This window comes from Polyodon spathula, chromosome 29, assembly GCF_017654505.1.
Source record: "Polyodon spathula isolate WHYD16114869_AA chromosome 29, ASM1765450v1, whole genome shotgun sequence".
NCBI classification, from domain to species: Eukaryota; Metazoa; Chordata; class Actinopteri; order Acipenseriformes; family Polyodontidae; genus Polyodon; species Polyodon spathula.
In genome coordinates, this window is record NC_054562.1 from 1820641 (window position 1) to 1847924 (window position 27284).

The 27284-nt window shown below is 43.1% G+C and overlaps 2 protein-coding genes across 4 annotated transcripts; one reads left to right on the forward strand and one right to left on the reverse strand.

Moving 5' to 3' along the window:
• Positions 1–580: 580 nt before the first annotated feature.
• Positions 581–8224, reverse strand: si:dkey-9i23.8 (G-protein coupled receptor 161). The gene is made up of 4 exons (XM_041231947.1): positions 8108–8224; positions 4808–5003; positions 1843–1993; positions 581–675 (listed from the first exon to the last, which is right to left on the reverse strand). Exons 1-4 carry the CDS (start codon positions 8222–8224, stop codon positions 609–611), a joined length of 531 nt encoding a protein of 176 aa, XP_041087881.1. The 3' UTR covers positions 581–608.
• A 3532-nt stretch (positions 8225–11756) lies between these two features.
• ndufs8a (NADH:ubiquinone oxidoreductase core subunit S8a) lies at positions 11757–21198 on the forward strand. 3 transcript variants are annotated; one of them, XM_041232132.1, is made up of 8 exons: positions 11767–11841; positions 12081–12193; positions 17869–17914; positions 18139–18204; positions 18658–18747; positions 19609–19781; positions 19997–20125; positions 20780–21198. In XM_041232132.1, the coding sequence occupies exons 3-8, from the start codon at positions 17875–17877 to the stop codon at positions 20909–20911; spliced, it is 630 nt and encodes a 209-aa protein (XP_041088066.1). In that variant the 5' UTR covers positions 11767–11841; positions 12081–12193; positions 17869–17874; the 3' UTR covers positions 20912–21198. The 3 variants fall into 3 exon arrangements, with proteins under 3 accessions (XP_041088065.1, XP_041088066.1, XP_041088067.1); XM_041232131.1 differs by lacking the exon at positions 12081–12193 and having other exon boundaries at positions 11757–11841; XM_041232133.1 differs by lacking the exons at positions 11767–11841; positions 12081–12193 and adding an exon at positions 12232–12255.
• The last annotated feature ends 6086 nt before the right edge of the window (positions 21199–27284 follow it).

The window sequence follows — 27284 nt, forward strand, 5'->3', positions numbered from 1 at the left end:
GGTTACACAGGTGATTAGAGTTAGGGTTAGGTTAGGGTTAGGGTTAGGAGGGTTAGGGTTAGGGTTAGGGTTAGGGTTAGGGTTAGTGCGGTGTCAGGGTTTGGGTTAGGGTTAGGGTTAGGGTTAGGGTTAGGGTTAGGGTTAGGTTAGGAAGGTTAGGGTTAGGGTTAGGGTTAGGGTTAGGGTTAGGGTTAGGGTTAGGGTTAGGGTTAGGTTTTACCTTGGTGACTGCGAATGGGGAGTAGCAGAAGAGGTAGGACAGGACCAGGACTATAATCATCTCAGCCATTCTGGGAGAGGAGGAATTCTTTCTGTGTATGAGGGAGACAGAGAGAGGAAAAGGTGGAGAGAGGGTTAGGTTTAGGGTTACGGAGAGAGGTGGAACAGAGTGAGGACTAGAGAGCAGAGGGAGGGATAGACACACAGTGACACAGACACACAGACACAGACAAGCACACACACAGACACTCAGGATGGACACAGCATCACATTAAAACTGAGGAGAGAGGCGTCATGGAGCGTGACGGTAGGCGCGGTACATGAGGCTGTAGGAGGCGACGATGATTAAAACTGAGGGGTGAGGAAGCACACAGCGAAGGCACAGAGCGTTAAATCACAACACGATGAAAATCCTCGTTCCACCGGATAGTGCATACCAGCTCTGAACCGTCATAACTGAGGAGAGAGGACACATGACACAGCATCCATTAAAACTGAGGAGAGAGGACACAGCACCCATTAAAACTGAGGAGAGAGGACACAGCATCCATTAAAACTGAGGAGAGAGGACACAGCATCCACTAAAACTGAGGAGAGAGAACACAGCATCCATTAAAACTGAGGAGAGAGGACACAGCATAAAACTCATTAAAACTGAGGAGAGAGGACACAGCATCCATTAAAACTGAGGAGAGAGGACACAGCATTCATTAAAACTGAGGAGAGAGGACACAGCATCCATTAAAACTGAGGAGAGAGGACACAGCATACATTAAAACTGAGGAAAGAGAACACAGCATCCATTAAAACTGAGGAGAGAGGACACAGCATCCATTAAAACTGAGGAGAGAGGACACAGCATTCATTAAAACTGAGGAGAGAGGACACAGCATCCATTATAACTGAGGAGAGAGGACACACGACACAGCATCCATTAAAACTGAGGAGAGAGGACACAGCATCCATTATAACTGAGGAGAGAGGACACACGACACAGCATCCATTAAAACTGAGGAGAGAGGGACACAGAATTCATTATAACTGAAGAGAGAGGGACACAGCATCCATTAAAACTGAGGAGAGAGAACACAGCATTCATTCAAACTGAGGAGAGAGGACACAGCATCCATTAAAACTGAGGAGAGAGGACACAGCATTCATTCAAACTGAGGAGAGAGAACACAGCATCCATTAAAACTGAGGAGAGAGGACACAGCATCCATTAAAACTGAGGAGAGAGGACACAGCATCCATTAAAACTGAGGAGAGAGGACACAGCATTCATTATAACTGAGGAGAGAGGACACAGCATCCATTAAAACTGAGGAGAGAGGACACAGCATTCATTATAACTGAGGAGAGAGGACACAAGACACAGCATCCATTAAAACTGAGGAGAGAGGACACAGCATCCATTAAAACTGAAGAGAGAGGACACAGCATTCATTAAAACTGACACAGCATCCATTAAAACCGAGGAGAGAGGACACAGCATCCATTATAAGAACACAGTATACAGAGGCTGTTAGCATGTATGCATTTTTCATTCTGGCAGAAAATATCCTTCATACCCGAGAGGCTTGTTATCTATCTAGCTATCCATCTATATATTTATTTCCATACCTGACCCAATGCAGTATGACGGGCACGCTGCCAAACACGAGCCCCGAGATCCACGTCGAGACGCAGGCCAGCACGGCCATGCCCCGCGGAAACAGAGTCCGGTACTGGGTGGCAAAAACCACGGCAACGAACCGATCCAGAGAGATAGCGCCTGAGAGAGAGAGAGAGAGAGAGAGAGAGAGAGAGAGGTAGAGAGAGAGTAGGTAGAGAGAGGGAGAGAGAGGGAGAGAGAGAGGGGAGAAGAAGAGAGAGAGAGGAGAGAGAGAGAGAGAGAGAGAGAAAGAGAGGATACGAGAAAGAGAGCTGAGCGAGAGGGAGATAGAATAAAGAGAGAGAGAGAGAGGGGAGAGAGCGGAGAGAGATATTGCAGAGATCACAAGAGAGGGAGAGAGGAGAGAAAGAGAGAAGAGAGAGGTAAAGAGAGGAGCGAGAGGGAGATAGAGAGAGAGGAGGGGGAGGGGAGGAGAGGGGGGGAGAGGAGAGGAAGGGGGAGGAGAGGGAGAGAGAGAGAAGGAGAGAGAGAGAGAGAGAGAGAGAGAGAGAGGGAGAGAGGGGGAGAGAGAGGGGAGAGAGAGAGGAGGGAGGGAGAGAAGAGAGGAGAGAGGAGAGAGGGACAGAGGGAGGAGAGAGAAGAAAGCAGAGAGGGGAGGGGAGAGAGGAGAGAACTTCTGAGATCTCCTTATTTGGAAGAGTGATTCGATACAGCGTTTCTCTTTTTCGTATATATATTCAATCAGGTGTTATCGCAATATCTATAGATACTCTTTTAAAATCTCCTTTATTTAAATATTCCAAATAAAATCCTTTAAAATTCAAAGAGAGGAGAGACACGACAAAAGTTAAGATTCCTACATCTCTGGCTCTGCAAAATCTAAATTCTCTAAAATATATCGTTTCTCCTTAAAAAAAAAAAAATACCAGCTTCTAAAACTCAATTCTCGTCGTCTAAAAAATCAATATAGAGAAACAGTGTTTTTTTTGTTTTTTTTTTTTTTTTTTTTTTTTTTAAATCTACTTTGTTTGAGATAAAAGCCAAAAATAAAACACTGTAAAAGAGAGATTAGATAAAATTATTTGGCTCAAGCGGTTGGGCTCCCTCTCCTCACAGCACACAAGGTGTCTCCCACACATCACCTTTCCTGAAAGTCCTCCAGGTTACTGACCGGTTTAAAATACTCAAACTCCGCTTTGTTCTGGCTGACCAGTCTCTCGGTGTTCTCTCTCTCTTAGACCTCGTTGTTCCTCTCTCTCGCCTCTCTTCTCGGCTTTTTCTCGCTCTGCTCTTTTCCGTTTGCTCCGCTCTCCTGCGCTTTTCTGATGTTTTTCATTTTAAAATTGTATAGACCCCCAAAAATAAAAAGCTCCTTACTAAAAACGACTCCTAAATTATTCAGGATTCCCTGCAGTAAATTAAAAAGTGGCCGCATCCTCTCACACTCACTGTAGGCATGAAAGAGCGTTTCCTTTGTTGAGCAAAAAGCGCACTGCTCACTGATTCTGGGGTCCACTCTATGGAGAGACCTGGGAGAGGAGACAATGCAGAGTGGGAGAGAGGACTGCAGGTCCCCCAAGAGAGAGGAGAGAGGAGGTTTGGAGAGCACCCCCCAGACCGGGGAGAGCCCCTCCTCTACAGCCAAGAAAGCTCGCCACTTAGAGGATACCAGAACCCTTAGAGGCTATAACACACAATTTGATCTGTTTTACATTCATTGGGGAGAGAGTCCCCCCATTCTCTCCAGAGACCTACTGCTGCTGACGAGAGGAGAGGGAGAGAGAGAAAGAGTGGGGAGAGAGGTTAGAGTTAGCTGGGAGGAGAGCCAGCAGGAGGGCACAAGAGGTGGAGGCTTTTAAAAAACTGGAGAGAGAGGAACTTAACTGGAAAGAGTATTAAAAAAGAGCCCGCAAGCGCAGAGGAGAGCCAGGCGAAAGAAAGCAGAGGAGAGAGGAGGAGCTTTACTAAAACTGGTGTTCTCAATTAAAGAGAGAGAGAGAGCAATGATCCTCCTCCTCAGTGTACAGGAGACTGCCTGCAGTCTGAAGGCTGCCACCCGGCTGGCAATGCTGAGAGAGATCACTAGGGAGGTAGAGACTGCCGGCCTCAAACTGTGGAGAACTCCAGCAACACTCCCTGGAGGCCCTGGGGTGGGTCCTGGAGAGAGGGAGCCCCCGGCCCTTGAGGACAGTTGAGAGGGAGAGAAAGAGAGAGGAGAGAGAAGAGAGAAACAGAGACAGAGAGAGAGACACAGAGAGAAAAAGTTAGTGAGAGAGCGGTCTGGTAAAGCATAGTGAAGCATTGTAACGCACAGAGAGGTCTGGTAAAGCATACCAGCATAGGGCACAGCATTGTAAAGCACAGAGAGGTCTGGTAAAGCATAGGGAAGCATTGTAAAGCACAGAGAGGCCTGGTAAAGCACAGGGAAGCATTGTAAATCTCTAATAAAAAAACACAGAGAGGTCTGGTAAAGCATACACTTTTTAATCTACTAGGAAGCATTGTAAAGCACAGAGAGGTCTGTAAAGCATAGGGAAGCATTGTAAAGCAACAGAGAGGATCCTCCCCCTGGTAAAGCACCTTTCCGCTAGGGAAGCATTGTAAAGCACAGATATGTTGTCATTTTTATGGTAAAGCACAGGGAAGCATTGTAAAGCACAGAGAGGTCTGGTAAAGCATAGGGAAGCATTGTAAAGCACAGAGACCTTTCCTCTGGTAAAGCATAGGGAAGCATTGTAAAAAACAGATAGGTCTGTCTTAAAGCACAGGGAAGCATTGTAAAGCACAGAGAGGTCTGGTAAAGCATAGGGAAGCATTGTAAAGACTACACAGATAGTATAAAACCGGTCTATGGTAAAGCACAGGGAAGCATCTCCATATGTAAAGCACAGAGAGGTAAATGCATGGGGGTCATCATTATTTCGATATGTGCTCCTCCTTAATGGTTTGGTGTTTACTGGGACCAGCACTCACCCAGTGTTCCCATTGAGACGATAATGAAAGTGTAGTTCAGCAGACACACCAGGTCGCACAGAACAGCTCCCAGTACCCAGCTCCCGGCCAGTACAGAGACCAGTGCGCTGACCATTATAACCAGGCTGCAGCCCAGATCCGACACCGAGAGATTGAACATGAGGATCCCGAAGTTGGAGCGGACCAGCTTTGAGTTCTGAGAGAAGAGACTGCAGTTTAATATCACTAGACTGGGCTGGAATTACATTGTAACTGCAGTTTAATATCACTGGGCTGGAATTACATTGTAACTGCAGTTTAATATCACTAGACTGGGCTGGAATTACATTGTAACTGCAGTTTAATATCACTTGGTTAGATCATTAAGGACTGGAATTACATTGTAACTGCATCGGGGACACCAGTTTAATATCACTAGATTCTTTTCTAATTGCGCATTTTTTAAAAACGGAGGCACGTTAGAAATAATAACTTTCTGAGGGGAATTACATTGTAACTGCAGACTTTAATATCACTCATTCTTGACTAGACTAATATTTTCAAATTGTAACCTCTCCTACTGCCAGCAGTCACTCCTCCACCGAAACCCCGGGGTCAGTTGTGTAAATATCACTGGACTGGGCTGGAATTACCTTGTAACTGCAGTTTAATATCACAAAAAGACTGGACTGGAATTACATTGTAACTGCAGTTTAATATCACTGGACTGGGCTGGAATTACTTTGTAACTGACGTTACCGTCTGCAAAAATATTCTAGTGATCCTGACGAAGAGAGAGAAGAGAGAGAGAGAGAGGAGAGGGGAGAGGGGGAGAGAGAGATAGACAGGGAGAGAGGGAGAGAAGGGGAGAGAGAGAGAGAGAGGAGGGATAGAAGGAGCAGAGATAGTATAATGTAGGACATTGACGTCAATATGAGAGGATCTAGACCTGTACCTAAGTACAAGATTGACGTCAGAAGTGGATAGATACTGGACTGGAATTACATTGTAGACGGCAGAGGGGATATCACAGGACTGGAGCTGGAATTACATTGTAACAGCAGTTTAATATCACTAGACTGGACTGGAGATTAGCGAGAGAGTAACTGACAGAGAGAGATAGAGACTGGACGAAGGGCTAGGGGAGAAGAGAGACGAGAAAAGAGGGATAGTGTCGGAGAAGGGAGAGATAGAGAGAGGAGAGAGGCCATCAGAGAGAGGAGGAGATAGAGAGAGGAGGGGGAGAGAAAGAGAGAGGAGAGAGGGAGAGAGAGAGAGGGGGGGAGAGAGGAGGAGAGAGGGAGAGAGAGGAGAGAGAGAGGGAAGAGAGAGAGAGAGACAGAGAGAAGAGAGAAGAGAGAGAGAGACAACAGAGAGAAATATTAGTGAGAAAAAAGAGAGGTCTGTAACTGCAGTAAAGCACAGAGAGGTCTAATATCACTAAAGCACAGGGAAGCATTGACTGGACTGGAATTACATTGTAACTGCAGTTTAATATCACTGGGACTGGACTGGAATTACATTGTAACTGCAGTTTTATATCACATTGGACTGGACTGGAATTACATTGTAACTGCAGTTTAATATCACTGGACTGGGCTGGAATTACATTGTAACTGCAGTTTAATATCACTGAGAGAAGAGACTGGACTGGAATTACATTGTAACTGCACTGGACTTTAATATGCACTAGACTGGACTGGAATTACATTGTAACTGCAGTTTAATATCACTGGACTGGTCTGGAATTACATTGTAACTGCAGTTTTATATCACTGGACTGGGCTGGAATTACTTTGTAACTGCAGTTTAATATCACTGGATTGGGCTGGAATTACATTGTAACTGCATTTTAATATCACACTGGACTGGAATTGCATTGTAACTGCAGTTTAATATCACTGGACTGGGCTGGAATTACATTGTAACTGCAGTTTAATATCACTAGACTGGACTGGAATTACATTGTAACTGCAGTTTAATATCACTGGACTGGGACTGGAATTACATTGTAACTGCAGTTTAATATCACTAGACTGGACTGGAATTACATTGTAACTGCAGTTTAATATCACTGGACTGGACTGGAATTACATTGTAACTGCAGTTTAATATCACTAGACTGGACTGGAATTACATTGTAACTGCAGTTTAATATCACTGGACTGGACTGGAATTACATTGTAACTGCAGTTTAATATCACTAGACTGGACTGGAATTACATTGTAACTGCAGTTTAATATCACTAGACTGGACTGGAATTACATTGTAACTGCAGTTTAATATCACTGGACTGGACTGGAATTACATTGTAACTGCAGTTTAATATCACTGGACTGGGCTGGAATTAAATTGTAACTGCAGTTTAATATCACTAAACTGGGCTGGAATTAAATTGTAACTGAAGTTTAATATCACTAGACTGGACTGGAATTACATTGTAACTGCAGTTTAATATCACTAGACTGGACTGGAATTACATTGTAACTGCAGTTTAATATCACTAGACTGGACTGGAATTACATTGTAACTGCAGTTTAATATCACTAGACTGGACTGGAATTACATTGTAACTGCAGTTTAATATCACTAGACTGGACTGGAATTACATTGTAACTGCAGTTTAATATCACTAGACTGGGCTGGAATTACATTGTAACTGCAGTTTAATATCACTAGACTGGGCTGGAATTACATTGTAACTGCAGTTTAATATCACTAGACTGGGCTGGAATTACATTGTAACTGCAGTTTAATATCACTGGACTGGACTGGGGCCTACCTCATCGTGTCGTCACACTATATACAGAACCAAAGTAGATCCGCAAATTATTAGTCTGTTTAATAATCAGACTCCCGCTGCACAGCGGTGTGATCCAGTCTTGCTTTCTCTAGGAGTTTAATAATCAGACTCCCGCTGCACAGTGGTGTGATCCAGTCTTGCTTTCTCTAGGAATTTAATAATCAGACTCTCGCTGCACGGCAATGTGATCCAGTCCTGGTTTCACTAGGAGTTTAATAATCAGACTCCCGCTGCACAGCAGTGTGATCCAGTCCTGCTTTCACTAGGAGTTTAATAAATTTTATTCACCCTGGCTTGATTAACCTGAGCTGTGGTGACACTGGTGCTGATCAGCTGGGAATTGAAGGAAACCTGGATTGGGTCTGGTTGTCCTGGGACACGGGGGCGGTTTGGGAGTGTTGTGACTTTGCCACTCACATCCCAATTCAATTGGGTACATGTCATCTATCTCAGGTATCTTTCACAGCAGTACTACACTACCCAGAATGCACCCTGAGGGACGTCTTACACTTCCTACCTTGATCTTGGTCACAATGACCACGATGTTCCCAGAAATGCCCACTGCCGTTTCCAGGAAGAGCATGGGAGCCAGGATCGATCTCTGAACCTCGACCCCAGCTGGCTCTGAGGTCATGTTCTGTGACAGGTTCGCTGTGAGGTCATAGTTGGAGTAGTATTCTCCTTACTTAGAGACTGTATAGCGGCCTTTTACACCCCGAGGTGTGGTAAAGCACAGGGAAGCATTGTAAAGCACAGAGAGGTCTGGTAAAACATAGAGAAGCATTGTAAAGCACAGAGAGGTCTGGTAAAGCATAAGGAAGCATTGTAAAGCACAGAGAGGTCTGGTAAAGCATAGGGAAGCATTGTAAAGCACAGAGAGGTCTGGTAAATCATAGGGAAGCATTGTAAAGCACAGAGAGGTCTGATAAAGCATAGGGAAGCATTGTAAAGCACAGAGAGGTCTGGTGCTTTACAATGCATAGGGAAGCATGGTAAAGCACACAGAAGGCTGGTAAAGCATAGGGAAGCATTGTAAAGCACAGAGAGGTCTGGTAATGCATAGGGAAGCATTGTAAAGCACAGAAAGGTGTGGTAAAGCATAGGGAAGCATTGTAAAGCACAGAAAGGTGTGGTAAAGCATAGGGAAGCATTGTAAAGCACAGAGGGGTCTGGTAAAGCATAGGGAAGCATTGTAAAGCACAGAGAGTGCTGGTAAAGCATAGGGAAGCATTGTAAAGCACAGAGAGTGCTGGTAAAGCATAGGAATGCATTGTAATGCCCAGAGAGGTGTGATAAAGCATAAAAGGATAAAACACAATACAATACAATATATTAACAGTTATAATTACAAGTAAATTAAATCAAATGTAATTCAATTAAAAGAACAAAGGAAACAGAAATGTGACACACACACACACACACACACACACAGGTATATGAAATATGACTGCATGGAGAATGTGGAAGCAGCACACAACTCTATTTGCAGGAACGCTGCAGCGAGTTATTGCAACAGAGAGTTTTGCGCTTTTAATTACTTCTCACCTTCATTATAAAAAAAAAAAAAAAATTTATAAATAAAGGTGCAATCAAAACAATAAGTGAAATAAAGCGATTTAAAGTAAGAGTGATAACGATAATGATAATATTAACTATAGATAAAACCAGGACGAAATGAAATACAAGTAGAACATGTATACCGTATCTCTCTCTCCCTCTCTCTCTCTCCCTCTCTCTCTCTCTATATATACATTAGAATAAAAGTAAATATAAACCAAAGTCAATTAAATAGAACTAAATAATAACTAAAATCAGAAGACAGAATTTAAAGAGACTAATTGAAATTCTCAATGTGTTTCTTACTTCTTGTTGCAGTCTGATCATATTCCAGAAAACCGTATCTCGTTAAACTGAGCATGAGTGAGTGTGTGTGAGTGTGTGTGTGTGTGTGTGTGTGTGTGTGTGGTGTGTGTGTGTGTGAGTCTTAGTGCGTCTGTTTCAGTGTGTGTGTGTGTGTGTGTGTGTGTGTCTGTGTGCGTCTGTGCGTCGTGTGTGTGTGTTGTGTTGTGTGTGTGTGTGTGTGTGTGTGTGTGTGTGTGAGTCTTAGTGCGTCTGTTTCAGTGTGTGTGTGTGTGTGTGTGTGTGTGTGTGTGTGTGTGTGTGTGTGTGTGTGTGTGTGTGTGTGGTGTGTGCGTGTGTGTGTGTGTGTGTGTCTCAGTGTGTGTGTGTGTCTCAGTGTGTGTGTCTCCTAGTGTGTGTGTGTCTCAGTGTGTGTGTGTCTCAGTGTGGTGTCTCCGTGAGAGTCACACGCACACAGTGGCGGTGCATCAAGTCACACACAAGTCACACACCACAGTGTGGATCACAGTCCACAGTGGATCGTGTTTGAGAAAACACACACAGAGTAAAGGTTCACTTCACAGTGCAAGTGATCACGTCCTAGTGTGGTGGTAGTGTCAGTGCGGTGTGTCACAGTGCGTGTCACACTCACAGTGTCGTGTGTTCACTCAGTGTCTGTCAACAGCCACAGTCGCCATGTTGTGTCACCTCAGTGGCGTGTGTGTGTCTCAGTTTGTGTGTGTGTGTCAGTGTGTGTGTGTGTTTGAGAAAACATACATTTTTATAAAGGTACATACTTTATTATTATTATTATTATTATTATTATTATTATTATTATTATTATTAGTAGTAGTAGTAGTAGTGTAATCAAATTATAGATTATATTATTATTATTATTATTATTATTATTATTTGCTGTTTGTTGCCAGGTCCGTTTGGGATCTCTCGGGATTTCTCTCCGCTGTTTACTCGGGTGTAGTTTACAGTAATTTCTCAAGCTCCGCTGCTCTCCGCAGATAAACAAACTATCATTACACGCCAGTTAGCCGCTTCACAGCGGCTGTAATCAGATTAATTGGCGGTTCGTTAGAGTAGGCTGAAGGTAAACAAACAATCAATTTTATTGAGTCGGACAGGACGGGTGAGCGGCGTTATATCCGGCGCTGCTAGGTTTTGGGTCTCTGATATGCTCTTTTTAACCCTGAGCCGACTCGCTTTCTTAATCAAACGCTAATTCCCAAAGGAAGCTGTTTCTTTGTAGCCTTCATGTCTTGATCGAGCTCACAAATGACGTGCATTGATCTCCCCCGATTCTATCTGATCCTGCTTTTCCATCCGCCTCTAATCTGATTCAGTGTATTCATTTCCACTGCGTTAGTTTCCAGCAGTGCGTTGGCTAATTTTGAACAGTCTGCTGTTCGGTTAAGTTGTTAATTGAGGTTTAAAGGAGAGAGAAGGGAAACAAACACCGAAAACTAGAAGCCTTTATTATTTTGCAGAACAGGCTGATGCGAGCGATTTCAACTCAGTGATTTCGCCTTTATTCTATAGCAGCATCAAGTTGAAATCATTGAGGTGAAATCGCTCGGTTTTCAAGGTGTGCTATCCGAAACATCATTTGTAATTGACCAACCCAGGAGGGGAAGAGAACCCCTCCAAAAAGTCGTCCTTAACAAAGATGAGCGACACTTGAAGATAATAATATCCTTCAGGGAATAGAAAGGCGGTGCTGAATTGACAATAGAGTGATTTGACTCTCAGTCAAATCAGCGGCCCGCGTTTCGGATATTAATTAAACCGGATTGGATTTCAGACTGCCAAGGGGACGCGTTATTTCTTATAGTCCCCTTGTTTTAATAATGTCCCGACAGGAGAATTTCGTGGTTACTTTTGGAAGGACAGCGTGGGGATTCGCGTACGCGCAGCGAGCTGGGGGGGGGGATGCATTTCATTTTTGCGCGGCGTGTAAGAGAAATTAAATCTTTATCAGTATGATTTTTTTTTAACCGAGAGCCGAGTGCGCCTCACAGCGGGCTTGAGGTGTGTGTTTATACTGGAATCGCCCTACAAACTACAGCTCCCGGCATGCCCGTGTACCCGCAGCATCAGTGAGGGATGCTGGGAGCTGTAGTTCTGAGTGCAGAGCACGTTCAAGATAACTGGTGGCTGTACGGACAGGTTGTTTACAATGGAAACGATGTTGAAATATATATTTTTTTTTTAAAAAAGTGCTGAAATTGTAGGTATGTTTATTTAAATTCTTTTTTTTTTTTTTTGACACACTTAAAATGGCCGCCGCTTTCGCTCATTGGTTCCAACCCCCGCAGAATCATCATTTCCTGTTAGTATCCGATTCAGTTTCCGGTCCGGCAGAGCTGTTCTGGTTGAGAAGGCCAAATAGCAAAAACTCAGGTGAGTGAAAATAAGAATAAGAATAAGAATAGTAATAATAATAATAATTACTAGTCAAACAAACGCCCCAAAGCGGAGAAGCCTACTCGCATATTGTTTTAAAAGCTGATTTAAGCTCCGCGTTTTGTATTTATGTTGCACCGGCGGTAGGGTCACACAGTCCTTGACTTTTGAAGTTGCACGGATCTGCACGTTTTTTAAAGCCCCGTTTCTTTATTTCTCCATGTTTCTGTTTTCAGTTGTATCGCGCAGCCGAGGCGGTGTTTCGGGTGACGGGATCGATTTATCCTTTTCTAATCGATTAGAAGTTTGCAGGACCGAGCTGCCAGATAGTGTCCGCCAATACAACCAGGTGGAGTTCAGCGAGGCTCTGCGGGGCTTGCGAAATAGTGTTCCAATAGCATTCGCTAACGTGTGTGTGTATTATATTATTATTATTATTATTATTATTATTATTATTTATTACCCTGTGACTCCCCTGATTGTGTCCACATAGTCCCGTCGGTGTATTATTACAATGTTATTCGAATTATATATTTTTTTGTCCAGTTGACAGTCATGTCCAGGTGTCACAGGGCAGTCTACAATGCAAGCTTCATATTTAAAAACAGACACAGAACATTTACAGGTAAGACTCAACTGATGTGGTGCTGCTAGAATCCAATATGAACTAGGATGCCGTGTATAATAATAACACTGCTAGAATACAATATGAACTAGGATGCTGTGTATAATAATAACACTGCTAGAATCCAATATGAACTAGGATGCTGTGTATAATAATAACACTGCTAGAATCCAATATGAACTGGGATGCTGTGTATAATAATAACACTGCTAGAATACAATATGAACTAGGATGCCGTGTATAATAATAACACTGCTAGAATACAATATGAACTAGGATGCTGTGTATAATAATAACACTGCTAGAATACAATATGAACTAGGATGCTGTGTATAATAATAACACTGCTAGAATACAATATGAACTAGGATGCCGTGTATAATAATAACACTGCTAGAATACAATATGAACTGGGATGCTGTGTATAATAATAACACTGCTAGAATACAATATGAACTAGGATGCCGTGTATAATAATAACACTGCTAGAATACAATATGAACTGGGATGCCGTGTATAATAATAACACTGCTAGAATCCAATATGAACTAGGATGCCGTGTATAATAATAACACTGCTAGAATACAATATGAACTAGGATGCCGTGTATAATAATAACACTGCTAGAATCCAATATGAACTAGGATGCTGTGTATAATAATAACACTGCTAGAATCCAATATGAACTAGGATGCCGTGTATAATAATAACACTGCTAGAATCCAATATGAACTAGGATGCTGTGTATAATAATAACACTGCTAGAATACAATATGAACTAGGATGCCGTGTATAATAATAACACTGCTAGAATCCAATATGAACTAGGATGCCGTGTATAATAATAACACTGCTAGAATACAATATGAACTAGGATGCTGTGTATAATAATAACACTGCTAGAATACAATATGAACTAGGATGCCGTGTATAATAATAACACTGCTAGAATACAATATGAACTAGGATGCCGTGTATAATAATAACACTGCTAGAATACAATATGAACTAGGATGCTGTGTATAATAATAACACTGCTAGAATACAATATGAACTAGGATGCCGTGTATAATAATAACACTGCTAGAATACAATATGAACTAGGATGCCGTGTATAATAATAACACTGCTAGAATACAATATGAACTAGGATGCCGTGTATAATAATAACACTGCTAGAATACAATATGAACTAGGAGGCCGTGTATAATAATAACACTGCTAGAATCCAATATGAACTAGGATGCCGTGTATAATAATAACACTGCTAGAATACAATATGAACTAGGAGGCCGTGTATAATAATAACACTGCTAGAATACAATATGAACTAGGAGGCCGTGTATAATAATAACACTGCTAGAATCCAATATGAACTAGGAGGCCGTGTATAATAATAACACTGCTAGAATACAATATGAACTAGGATGCCGTGTATAATAATAACACTGCTAGAATACAATATGAACTAGGATGCCGTGTATAATAATAACACTGCTAGAATCCAATATGAACTAGGATGCTGTGTATAATAATAACACTGCTAGAATACAATATGAACTAGGATGCTGTGTATAATAATAACACTGCTAGAATACAATATGAACTAGGATGCCGTGTATAATAATAACACTGCTAGAATACAATATGAACTAGGATGCTGTGTATAATAATAACACTGCTAGAATCCAATATGAACTAGGATGCCGTGTATAATAATAACACTGCTAGAATCCAATATGAACTAGGAGGCCGTGTATAATAATAAACACAATATGAACTAGGCGTGAATAACACTGCAATATGAACTAGGATGCCGTGTATAATAATAACACTGCTAGAATACAATATGAACTAGGAAGCCGTGTATAATAATAACACTGCTAGAATACAATATGAACTAGGATGCCGTGTATAATAATAACACTGCTAGAATACAATATGAACTAGGATGCCGTGTATAATAATAACACTGCTAGAATACAATATGAACTAGGAGGCCGTGTATAATAATAACACTGCTAGAATACAATATGAACTAGAATACAATGCCGTGTATAATAATAACACTGCTAGAATCCAATATGAACTAGGAAGCCGTGTATAATAATAACACTGCTAGAATACAATATGAACTAGGATGCCGTGTATAATAATAACACTGCCAGAATACAATATGAACTAGGATGCCGTGTATAATAATAACACTGCTAGAATACAATATGAACTAGGATGCTGTGTATAATAATAACACTGCTAGAATACAATATGAACTAGGATGCTGTGTATAATAATAACACTGCTAGAATATGAACTGGGATGCCGTGTATAATAATAACGCTGCTAGAATACAATATGAACTAGGATGCCGTGTATAATAATAACACTGCTAGAATACAATATGAACTAGGATGCCGTGTGTAATAATAACACTGCTAGAATACAATATGAACTAGGATGCCGTGTATAATAATAACACTGCTAGAATACAATATGAACTAGGATGCCGTGTATAATAATAACACTGCTAGAATACAATATGAACTAGGATGCTGTGTATAATAATAACACTGCTAGAATACAATATGAACTAGGATGCCGTGTATAATAATAACACTGCTAGAATACAATATGAACTAGGATGCCGTGTATAATAATAACACTGCTAGAATACAATATGAACTAGGATGCTGTGTATAATAATAACACTGCTAGAATACAATATGAACTAGGATGCTGTGTATAATAATAACACTGCTAGAATACAATATGAACTAGGATGCCGTGTATAATAATAACACTGCTAGAATACAATATGAACTAGGAGGCTGTGTATAATAATAACACTGCTAGAATACAATATGAACTAGGATGCCGTGTATAATAATAACACTGCTAGAATACAATATGAACTAGGATGCCGTGTATAATAATAACACAGCTAGAATACAATATGAACTAGGACGCCGTGTATAATAATAACACTGCTAGAAACCAATATGAACTAGAGTGCCGTGTATAATAATAACACTGCTAGAATCCAATATGAACTGGGATGCTGTGTATAATAATAACACTGCTAGAATAGAATATGAACTAGGATGCCGTGTATAATAATAACACTGCTAGAATCCCAATATGAACTAGGATGCCGTGTATAATAATAACACTGCTAGAATCCAATATGAACCAGGATGCCGTGTATAATAATAACACTGCTAGAATCCAATATGAACTAGGAAGCCGTGTATAATAATAACACTGCTAGAATACAATATGAACTAGGAGGCCGTGTATAATAATAACACTGCTAGAATCCAATATGAACTAGGATGCTGTGTATAATAATAACACTGCTAGAATACAATATGAACTAGGATGCCGTGTATAATAATAACACTGCTAGAATACAATATGAACTAGGAAGCTGTGTATAATAATAACACTGCTAGAATACAATATGAACTAGGATGCCGTGTATAATAATAACACTGCTAGAATACAATATGAACTAGGATGCCGTGTATAATAATAACACTGCTAGAATACAATATGAACTAGGATGCCGTGTATAATAATAACACTGCTAGAATACAATATGAACTGGGATGCCGTGTATAATAATAACACTGCTAGAATACAATATGAACTAGGATGCCGTGTATAATAATAACACTGCTAGAATACAATATGAACTAGGATGCCGTGTATAATAATAACACTGCTAGAATACAATATGAACTAGGAGTGTATAATAATAACACTGCTAGAATACAATATGAACTAGGATGCCGTGTATAATAATAACACTGCTAGAATACAATATGATCTGGGATGCTGTGTATAATAATAACACTGCTAGAATAGAATCTGAACTAGGATGCCGTGTATAATAATAACACTGCTAGAATACAATATGAACTAGGATGCTGTGTATAATAATAACACTGCTAGAATCCAATATGAACTATGATGCTGTGTATAATAATAACACTGCTAGAATACAATATGAACTGGGATGCCGTGTATAATAATAACACTGCTAGAATACAATATGAACTAGGATGCTGTGTATAATAATAACACTGCTAGAATCCAATATGAACTAGGAGGCCGTGTATAATAATAACACTGCTAGAATACAATATGAACTAGGAGGCCGTGTATAATAATAACACTGCTAGAATACAATATGAACTAGGAGGCCGTGTATAATAATAACACTGCTAGAATCCAATATGAACTAGGATGCTGTGTTATAATAATAACGCTGCTAGAATACAATATGAACTAGGAGGCCGTGTATAATAATAACACTGCTAGAATACAATATGAACTAGGATGCCGTGTATAATAATAACACTGCTAGAATACAATATGAACTAGGAGGCCGTGTATAATAATAACACTGCTAGAATCCAATATGAACTAGGATGCCGTGTATAATAATAACACTGCTAGAATCCAATATGAACTAGGAGGCCGTGTATAATAATAACACTGCTAGAATACAATATGAACTAGGAGGCTGCAAGTTAGCATCACAGCGAGTTTTAGCTGCAGTGACGTCACAGTCGTGCGAGGGTAGGGGGGTATATGAATTAGTCAGTTAATTAATCAGTTTTGTTCTATAGCGCTTTCCATAGAGACTTCAGAATATGCGTGTTTGTTTACTGATATATTCTGATTGATAATATATTCTCTATTTTATGTAGAGCTGTTGGTATAGATTGGATGAAACAATGCGGCTAATTGAGCGAGAGAGAGGGAGAGCTTTTGAATTCTCTACGATCGCTATTATAAATGCGTGTGTGTTTTATTAAAACCGTGTGGCCCATGTTTTATTAAAACAGCCGCGTGTTATTTGTTTACACGCGAGATATGAGTCACGGATCATAATTTACCAGCTGTTTTTTAAATGAACACGAACACGGTGATTTTTTATTATTATTATTATTATTATTATTATTATTATTGTTTATTATTATTGTTTTTGCTCAGTCTGTGTTGCTTTGACTGAGTTCAGGAGCTGCTCTTCAGCTCTAGCTGCGCTGCCAAAGTTACTGTATTGTGAATCGGTACAGCCCTGGCTAGGACTACAGCTCCCAGCATGCCTCTGCACCTGCAGCAATGGTGAGGGATGCTGGGAGCTGTAGTTCTTTAACTACAATGCGCTGGGCTGGGCTGTATTACATTGTTTTGCTCAGTCTGTGTTGCTTTGACTGTGAGTTCAGTTCTAGCTGCGCTGCCGTAGACACGCGGAACACGGGCTAGATCGGCCAGTCTGTGTCGTCTTCTTATCGCTGCAGTCTCTCTAACGCTGTGTTTATTGTTGTTGTGTTTTCATAGTTCTGCGTTGCTGTGAGTCTCAGTGTTTTGAGTGTGTGTTTCTCTTGCAGACCACGATGTCAGCCCTGCGCTTGCTGTACTGTGCATCCAGATCAGGTGAGATTGAGACACACTCTCGCTGATAGACGCTCTCACACATAGACTGAGACACACTGATAAAGACTGATACACAGACTCACACACACACTCACTCTCTCTCACACACTCACTCTTTCTTTCTCCCCCTCTCTCTCACACATTTAGTCTCTCTCTCTCTCTCTCTCTCTGCTCTGTGTGGAGTGTCTCACCCTCCTGTCGTGTGCTCTGCTTCTCTCCTGCAGGCCCGAAGTCCCTGTGCCCTGCCCTGACTCGCCCCTTCACTGCGTCTGCACAGAGAGACAGCTACAGTAAGTACACCTGAATCTCAACCCTGACTCGCCCCTTCACTGCGTCTGCACAGAGAGACAGCTACAGCAAGAACAGCTGAACCCAACCCTAACCCTGCCCTGACTCTCCCCTTCACTGCGTCTGCACAGAGAGACAGCTACAGCAAGAACAGCTGAACCCAACCCTAACCCTGCCCTGACTCGCCCCTTCACTGCGTCTGCACAGAGAGACAGCTACAGCAAGAACAGCTGAACCCAACCCTAACCCTGCCCTGACTCGCCCCTTCACTGCGTCTGTGTGTCTGTCTGCAGCTTTAATGAAACTAAACTCTTTTCAGAATGTAGCAAACTCACAAATCGCTTTGCAAGATAGTGAGGATCAATGCATGATGCATTAAATACAGTGAAATACAGGGCATAGCACATTCGATACACACAGCAAAAAAAAACTATTCATTCTTTCTTGTTTCTCAGAGTATGTCAACGCGAAGGAACTCGCCACGGACTTCAAATCCATCACCGACCGCGCGGCGCAAACGCTGCTGTGGACAGAGCTGTTCAGAGGTGAGCAGTGCCACCCTCCCGCCACCAGGGGGCGATAAAGGGGGGGGGGGTTTGGGCACGCAGTCACGGTGCCACCCTCCCGCCACCCAAGGGGGCGATAAAGGGGGGGAGGGGGTTAGTCCACGCAGTCACGGTGTTCCATTAGGAGCCAGGGGCCAGGAGTTTGAGCAGGGATAGAAGAGTCACACTAGCCCTGCTGCTGCTGCTGCTGCACACAGTCCCGGGGTTCAGAACTCCCCTCAATGAAGTCTAGTATTATTATTATTAATATTGCAATGATCAGGAGCCAGGAGTTTGAGCAGGGTTAGAAACTCACACTAGCCCTGCTGCTGCTGCACCCAGTCCTGGGGTTCAGAGCTCCCCTCAATGAAGTCTAGTATTATTATTATTAATATTGCAATGATCAGGAGCCAGGAGTTTGAGCAGGGTTAGAAACTCACACTAGCCCCTGCTGCTGCTGCTGCACCCAGTCCTGGGGTTCAGAGCTCCCCTCAATGAAGTCTATTATTATTATTATTAATATTGAAATGATCAGGAGCCAGGAGTTTGAGCAGGGTTAGAAACTCACACTAGCCCTGCTGCTGCTGCACCCAGTCCTGGGGTTCAGAGCTCCCCTCAATGCAGTCTAGTATTATTATTATTATTATTAATATTGCAATGATCAGGAGCCAGGAGTTTGAGCAGGGTTAGAAACTCACACTAGCCCTGCTGCTGCTGCTGCACCCAGTCCTGGGGTTCAGAGCTCCCCTTAATGCAGTCTAGTATTATTATTATTATTATTATTATTATTATTATTGAATTATTTATCTCATTCACTTGTGATGATAACCTCTCGCAAGTGCCTCTCTCCTCTCTCTTCAGGTTTAGGGATGACTCTGAGTTACCTGTTCAGAGAGCCGGCCACCATCAACTACCCCTTTGAGAAGGGACCCCTGAGCCCTCGCTTCCGCGGGGAGCACGCTCTGAGGAGGTACCCCTCGGGAGAGGAGCGCTGCATCGCCTGCAAGCTCTGTGAGGCTGTGTGCCCCGCCCAGGTACCCCAAACTGCAGCGCTGCACCCCTGAGAGACAGAGGGATATCCACTCTAATATAAAACAGGAATAGACCTGTCTAGGAATAGTTAATACAAGCACGATCCACAGTGCAGACTCGAGAGCAGTGGCACAGGAATATTAACTGCTAAGACCCATTTGCCCTGCTCCCCCCTCTCTCCTGTCCCCCCTCTCCTCCTCTCACCTCCTCTCTGCAGGCGATCACTATTGAGGCAGAGCCTCGCTCCGACGGCAGCAGGAGGACCACGAGGTACGACATTGACATGACGAAGTGCATCTACTGCGGCTTCTGCCAGGAGGCCTGCCCTGTCGATGCCATCGTGGAGGTGAGAGCGCGCCGTGGCGGCTCCTGTACCAGCTGTGTGCGCCCCCCCCCCACATGTGATTCCCTCCTGTGTGCCCCCCCCCTGTGTGATTCCTCCTGTGTGCCCCCCCCCCTGTGTGATTCCTCCTGTGTGCCCCCCCCCCCGTGTGATTCCTCCTGTGTGGCCCCCCCCCCCGTGTGATTCCTCCTGTGTGCCCCCCCCCCGTGTGATTTCCTCCTGTGGTGCCCCCCCCCCCGTGTTGATTCCTCCTGATGTGTGGCCCCCCCCCCCGTGTGATTTCCTCCTGTGTGCCCCCCCCTGTGTGATTCCTCCTGTTTGCCCGCCCCCCCTGTGGGTAGCCCCCCCCCGTGTGATTCCTCTTGTGTGCCCCCCCCCCCCCCTTGCGTGCTCAAACTGGCTACCCCTCAGTTGTGTCAATAGAGCACGTCACTCGTCTGATTGTGATGAAACTGCGCTCAGGACCCTCCTTTGCCCCCCCTCGCTAACTCTCCCTTCTCGTCTAAAAGTGCCTTCCCCCGCAGGGTCCGACCTCGAGTTCTCCAACTGTCTAACCCTCAGTGGTGTAGAGAGGCACTCGTCTGATTGTAATGAAACTCGCTCAGGACCTCCTTTGACCCCCTCACTAACTCTCCCTCTCTCTCTCCTTCCCCGCAGGGTCCGAACTTCGAGTTCTCCACAGAGACTCACGAGGAGCTGCTGTACAACAAGGAGAAGCTCCTGAACAACGGAGACAAGTGGGAGGCAGAGATAGCAGAGAATATCCAGGCAGACTATCTGTATAGATAAGAGACTGAGAGACTGACACACACACAGAGCAGAGACTATCCAAGCAGACTATCTGTATAGATAAGAGACTGAGAGAGACACACATACACACACACACAGAGCAGAGAATATCCAGGCAGACTATCTGTATAGATAAGAGACTGAGAGACTGACGCACACATACTCACACACAAAAGGAAATGTCCTGTGCTGTTTTATAATAATTATATATAATATACACATCTGTACCTCAGAAATACCTGTTCATAATCTGCTAATAAAAATATGTTTAATGTCCTAATGAGAAATGAGTATTGTCTTTGTCATTTTTTAAAGGAGCGCTGACCATCTTTAAAATCCATTCTCTCACCTCTTATTAGCTTTATTAACAGGATCACTGACCCCTCCCTTTACAGGAGCACTGACCATCTTTAAAATCCATTCTCTCACCTCTTATTAGCTTTATTAACAGGATCACTGACCCCTCCCTTTACAGGAGCGCTGACCATCTTTAAAATCCATTCTCTCACCTCTTATTAGCTTTATTAACAGGATCACTGACCCCTCCCTTTACAGGAGCGCTGACCATCTTTAAAATCCATTCTCTCACCTCTTATTAGCTTTATTAACAGGATCACTGGTCCCTCCCTTTACAGGAGCGCTGACCACCTTTAAAATCCATTCTCTCACCTCTTATTAGCTTTATTAACAGGATCACTGGTCCCTCCCTTTACAGGAGCGCTGACCATCTTTAAAATCCATTCTCTTACCTCTTATTGGCTGAGTTTGTCACACTCGGACCGCCTGTTTCAGACTCACCTTGATTCACGTAGTTCTGTTTTTTTTTTTTTTTTTTTTGAAACCACATTTCGGTTTCAGAGAGGCGGAAGGAAATGACAGTTTTAAGAGGAAGAGAGTTCAGTTTTTGGTTTTTTATTCGGTGTACAAACAAACCGCCCTTTGGAAATTAATTTTGTAAAATTATTTTTTTAATACAAGGGCACAGGTGCAAACACGCATTCTATACAATGTGAATGCGATTGCACGCATCTATATATATATTTAAAATTATTATTTGTAAACATTTCAATTTTTTATGGCACTGCGTTTCAAACTGCGGATTCCGACACTTGATTCATTATCTTCTTCCTGACCACGGCGAAGAGACTTCTATTAAAGGTACGTACATAAAGATGATTATACCAGACCCATTTCCACTAGAGGTCTTTCTCAGCGTCTTCAGTGTAAATTCTATGGCAAATGTTGTAAAGCATATTCATAAACACATTGTGGTAAACTAACCCTTTTAAAAGTTTCCTGCAGTAAAAGCCCAGCAAAGTATAATAAATCATAGGGAAGCATTGCAAAGCACAGAGAGGTCTGGTAAAGCATAGAGAAGCATTGTAAAGCACGGAGAGGTCTTGTCTCCTTTCCAGAGCTCTCCCAGGAGAATCCCTTCTAACATCTTCATTGTGTAAAGCATTTTCAGATCCTGTCTTTCGTAGTTCGTAGACATTGAATGCAACCACGGCGTGCAGACATTGTCTCCGTTAAATCATAGGAATGATTGTAACATGTAAAGCATAGGGAAGCATTGTAAAGCACAGAGAGGTCTGGTAAAGCATAGGGAAGCATTGTAAAGCACAGAGAGGTCTGGTAAAGCATAGGGAAGCATTGTAAAGCACAGAGAGGTCTGGTAAAGCATGGGGAAGCATTGTAAAGCACAGAGAGGTCTGGTAAAGCATAGGGAAGCATTGTAAAGCACAGAGAGGTCTTTTAAAGCATAGGGAAGCACTGTAAAGCACAGAGAGGTCTGGTAAAGCATAGGGAAGCATTGTAAAGCACAGAGAGGTCTTTTAAAGCATAGGGAAGCACTGTAAAGCACAGAGAGGTCTGGTAAAGCATAGGGAAGGATTGTAAAGCACAGAGAGGTCTGGTAAAGCATAGGGAAGCATTGTAAAGCACAGAGAGGTCTGGTAAAGCATAGGGAAGCATTGTAAAGCACAGAGAGGTCTGGTAAAGCACAGGGAAGCATTGTAAAGCACAGAGAGGTCTGGTAAAGCATAGGGAAGCATTGTAAAGCACAGAGAGGTCTGGTAAAGCAAAGGGAAGCATTGTAAAGCACAGAGAGGTATGGTAAAGCATAGGGAAGCATTGTAAAGCACAGAGAGGTCTGGTAAAGCATAGGGAAGCATTGTAAAGCACAGAGAGGTGTGGTAAAGCACAGGGAAGCATTGTAAAGCACAGAGAGGTCTGGTAAAGCACAGGGAAGCATTGTAAAGCACAGAGAGGTCTGGTAAAGCATAGGGAAGCATTGTAAAGCACAGAGAGGTCTGGTAAAGCATAGGGAAGCACTGTAAAGCACAGAGAGGTCTGGTAAAGCAGCAGGGAAGCATTGTAAAGCACAGAGAGGTCTGGTAAAGCATAGGGAAGTCTTGTAAAGCACAGAGAGGTCTGGTAAAGCACAGGGAAGCATTGTAAAGCACAGAGAGGTCTGGTAAAGCATAGGGAAGCATTGTAAAGCACAGAGAGGTCTGGTAAAGCATAGGGAAGCATTGTAAAGCACAGAGAGGTCTGGTAAAGCATAGGGAAGCATTGTAAAGCACAGAGAGGTCTGGTAAAGCATAGGGAAGCATTGTAAAGCACAGAGAGGTCTGGTAAAGCATAGGGAAGCATTGTAAAGCACAGAGAGGTCTGGTAAAGCATAGGGAAGCATTGTAAAGCACAGAGAGGTCTGGTAAAGCATAGGGAAGCATTATAAAGCACAGAGAGGTCTGGTAAAGCATAGGGAAGCATTGTAAAGCACAGAGAGGTCTGGTAAAGCATAGGGAAGCATTGTAAAGCACAGAGAGGTCTGGTAAAGCACAGAGAGGCCTGGTAAAGCATAGGGAAGCATTGTAAAGCACAGAGAGGTCTGGTAAAGCATAGGGAAGCATTGTAAAGCACAGAGAGGTCTGGTAAAGCATAGGGAAGCATTGTAAAGCACAGAGAGGTCTGGTAAAGCATAGGGAAGCATTGTAAAGCACAGAGAGGTCTGGTAAAGCAAAGGGAAGCATTGTAAAGCACAGAGAGGTCTGGTAAAGCATAGGGAAGCATTGTAAAGCACAGAGAGGTCTGGTAAAGCATAGGGAAGCATTGTAAAGCACAGAGAGGTCTGGTAAAGCATAGGGAAGCATTGTAAAGCACAGAGAGGTCTTGTAAAGCATAGGGAAGCATTGTAAAGCACAGAGAGGTCTGGTAAAGCATAGGGAAGCATTGTAAAGCACAGAGAGGTCTGGTAAAGCATAGGGAAGCATTGTAAAGCACAGAGAGGTCTGGTAAAGCATAGGGTAGCATTGTAAAGCACAGAGAGGTCTGGTAAAGCATAGGGAAGCATTGTAAAGCACAGAGAGGTCTGGTAAAGCATAGGGAAGCATTGTAAAGCACAGAGAGGTCTGGTAAAGCATAGGGAAGCATTGTAAAGCACAGAGAGGTCTGGTAAAGCATAGGGAAGCATTGTAAAGCACAGAGAGGTCTGGTAAAGCATAGGGAAGCATTGTAAAGCACAGAGAGGTCTGGTAAAGCACAGGGAAGCATTGTAAAGCACAGAGAGGTATGGTAAAGCATAGGGAAGCATTGTAAAGCACAGAGAGGTCTGGTAAAGCATAGGGAAGCATTGTAAAGCACAGAGAGGTCTGGTAAAGCATAGGGAAGCATTGTAAAGCACAGAGAGGTCTGGTAAAGCATAGGGAAGCATTGTAAAGCACAGAGAGGTCATGGTAAAGCATAGGGAAGCATTGTAAAGCACAGAGAGGTGTGGTAAAGCATAGGGAAGCATTGTAAAGCACAGAGAAAGCACAGGAGGTAAAGCATAGGGAAGCATTGTAAAGCACAGAGAGGTCTGGTAAAGCATAGGGAAGCATTGTAAAGCACAGAGAGGTCTGGTAAAGCATAGTGAAGCATTGTAAAGCACAGAGAGGTCTGGTAAAGCACAGGGAAGCATTGTAAAGCACAGAGAGGTCTGGTAAAGCACAGGGAAGCATTGTAAAGCACAGAGAGGTCTGGTAAAGCACAGGGAAGCATTGTAAAGCACAGAGAGGTCTGGTAAAGCACAGGGAAGCATTGTAAAGCACAGAGAGGTCTGGTAAAGCATAGGGAAGCATTGTAAAGCACAGAGAGGTCTGGTAAAGCATGGGGAAGCATTGTAAAGCACAGAGAGGTCTGGTGATAAACTTTTATATGATTTGTTAGATTGAGGACATTTTTCTGCAAGATGCAAATACGTTAATATCTCTCTGTCTCTCTCAAAGCTCTCCGATGGCGCTCACAGAGAGGGGTACCCCCAGACTGGAGCCCCCCTCCCTCCCGGACCCCGATTCCAGCTCGGCCGGGTCCGAGTCGGACAGCGCTTCTGTTGCCAGCGCGCAAGTGCCGGTCAGAGAGACGGACAAGTATGGCTTCCTGCTGGGAACGCCGTCAGCAGCAGAGTGAGTAGAAAATCAAAATAATATCAAACTGCCCTTCACTGCAATAAATAAAACACATTTAATAACAGGGAAGCATTGTAAAGCACAGAGAGGTCTGGTAAAGCATAGGGAAGCATTGTAAAGCACAGAGAGGTCTGGTAAAGCATAGGCAAGCATTGTAAAGCACAGAGAGGTGTGGTAAAGCACAGGGAAGCATTGTAAAGCACACAGAGGTGTGGTAAAGCACAGGGAAGCATTGTAAAGCACAGAGAGGTCTGGTAAAGCATAGGGAAGCATTGTAAAGCACAGAGAGGTCTGGTAAAGCATAGGGAAGCATTGTAAAGCACAGAGAGGTCCTCTCCTTTCTCCTCCACTCACATCTCTCTCTGTTTACTCTCCTTTCTCCTCCACTCACATCTCTCTCTGTTTACTCTCTACTCTCCTCCACTCTCATCTCTCTCTTCTCCCCCCCCTTTCAGTTTCCTGGTGAAGGCTCTGTTTTGTTACCATGGCGACCGTGCACCCTCATCTTTTGTGGTTTGAATGATTTCCTGTATCTCCGCCTCTCTGTGTTGCTCTGTTGAAGCATTGCAGCAAAAACCGCACCTATCTTTCAATAGTATCACTGGCAATCATGAATTAGTTTTTCAGCAGACTATTTTCTCCAAAGAGACTTCCAGAGACCAGGGGGGTGAACTCTGCATCATCAACAACTCGTTTGCTGTCTGCTGCAGAGACTGCAGGGTGAACTCTGCTCTCATCAACAACTGCTGCTGCTGCTGCAGAGTCTCTTCCAATAGGACCTCGTTTGTTTGGCGTCTCGTCTGAAGGACGGAGCACAAGGAGGTTCAGTGACTCGCTCAGGGTCTCTCACACACACACAGTGAGTCAGGGGCTGCTGCAGAGTCTCTTCCAATAGGACCTCGTTTGTTTGGTGTCTCATCCGAAGGACGGAGCACAAGGAGGTTCAGTGGCTTGCTCAGGGTCTCTCACACACACAGTGAGTCAGGGGCTGAGCTGGGATTTCAACCTCCTGGTATCAAGTCCCCTTCTCTAAGCACTGGAGCAGCGATCTAATTCTAACCATGCAATTCGTAATTAATGAATTCATTGTAATTTGACCACATACAAGATTGGCTAAAAGTTTTACACATCCCCCTATATAGAATGAACTCCCTCAGCTTCATAGAGTCCAGTGAAAGCTGCTGAATAATATTCCCTTGTTAACATATTGAATTGCACCCCCTCTATATAGAATGAACTCCCTCAGCTTCATAGAGTCCAGTGAAAGCTGCTGAATAATGTTCCCTTGTTAACATATTGAATTGCACCCCCTCTATATAGAATGAACTCCCTCAGCTTCATAGAGTCCAGTGAAAGCTGCTGAATAATGTTCCCTTGTTAACATATTGAATTGCACCCCCTCTATATAGAATGAACTCCCTCAGCTTCATAGAGTCCAGTGAAAGCTGCTGAATAATGTTCCCTTGTTAACATATTGAATTGCACCCCCTCTATATAGAATGAACTCCCTCAGCTTCATAGAGTCCAGTGAAAGCTGCTGAATAATGTTCCCTTGTTAACATATTGAATTGCACCCCCTCTATATAGAATGAACTCCCTCAGCTTCATAAAGTCCAGTGAAAGCTGCTGAATAATGTTCCCTTGTTAACATATTGAATTGCACCCCCTCTATATAGAATGAACTCCCTCAGCTTCATAGAGTCCAGTGAAAGCTGCTGAATAATGTTCCCTTGTTAACATATTGAATTCCACCCCCTCTATATAGAATGAACTCCCTCAGCTTCATAGAGTCCAGTGAAGGCTACGACTTATTACAAAGGGAACAAGAGTCGTACTTACGTGGGGGAAGGAGAATATCTTATTAGGGAGTCGAATATCGCAGGTCCTTTCGACTCGACGACTTATCAAGGGAAACAAAATTGTAT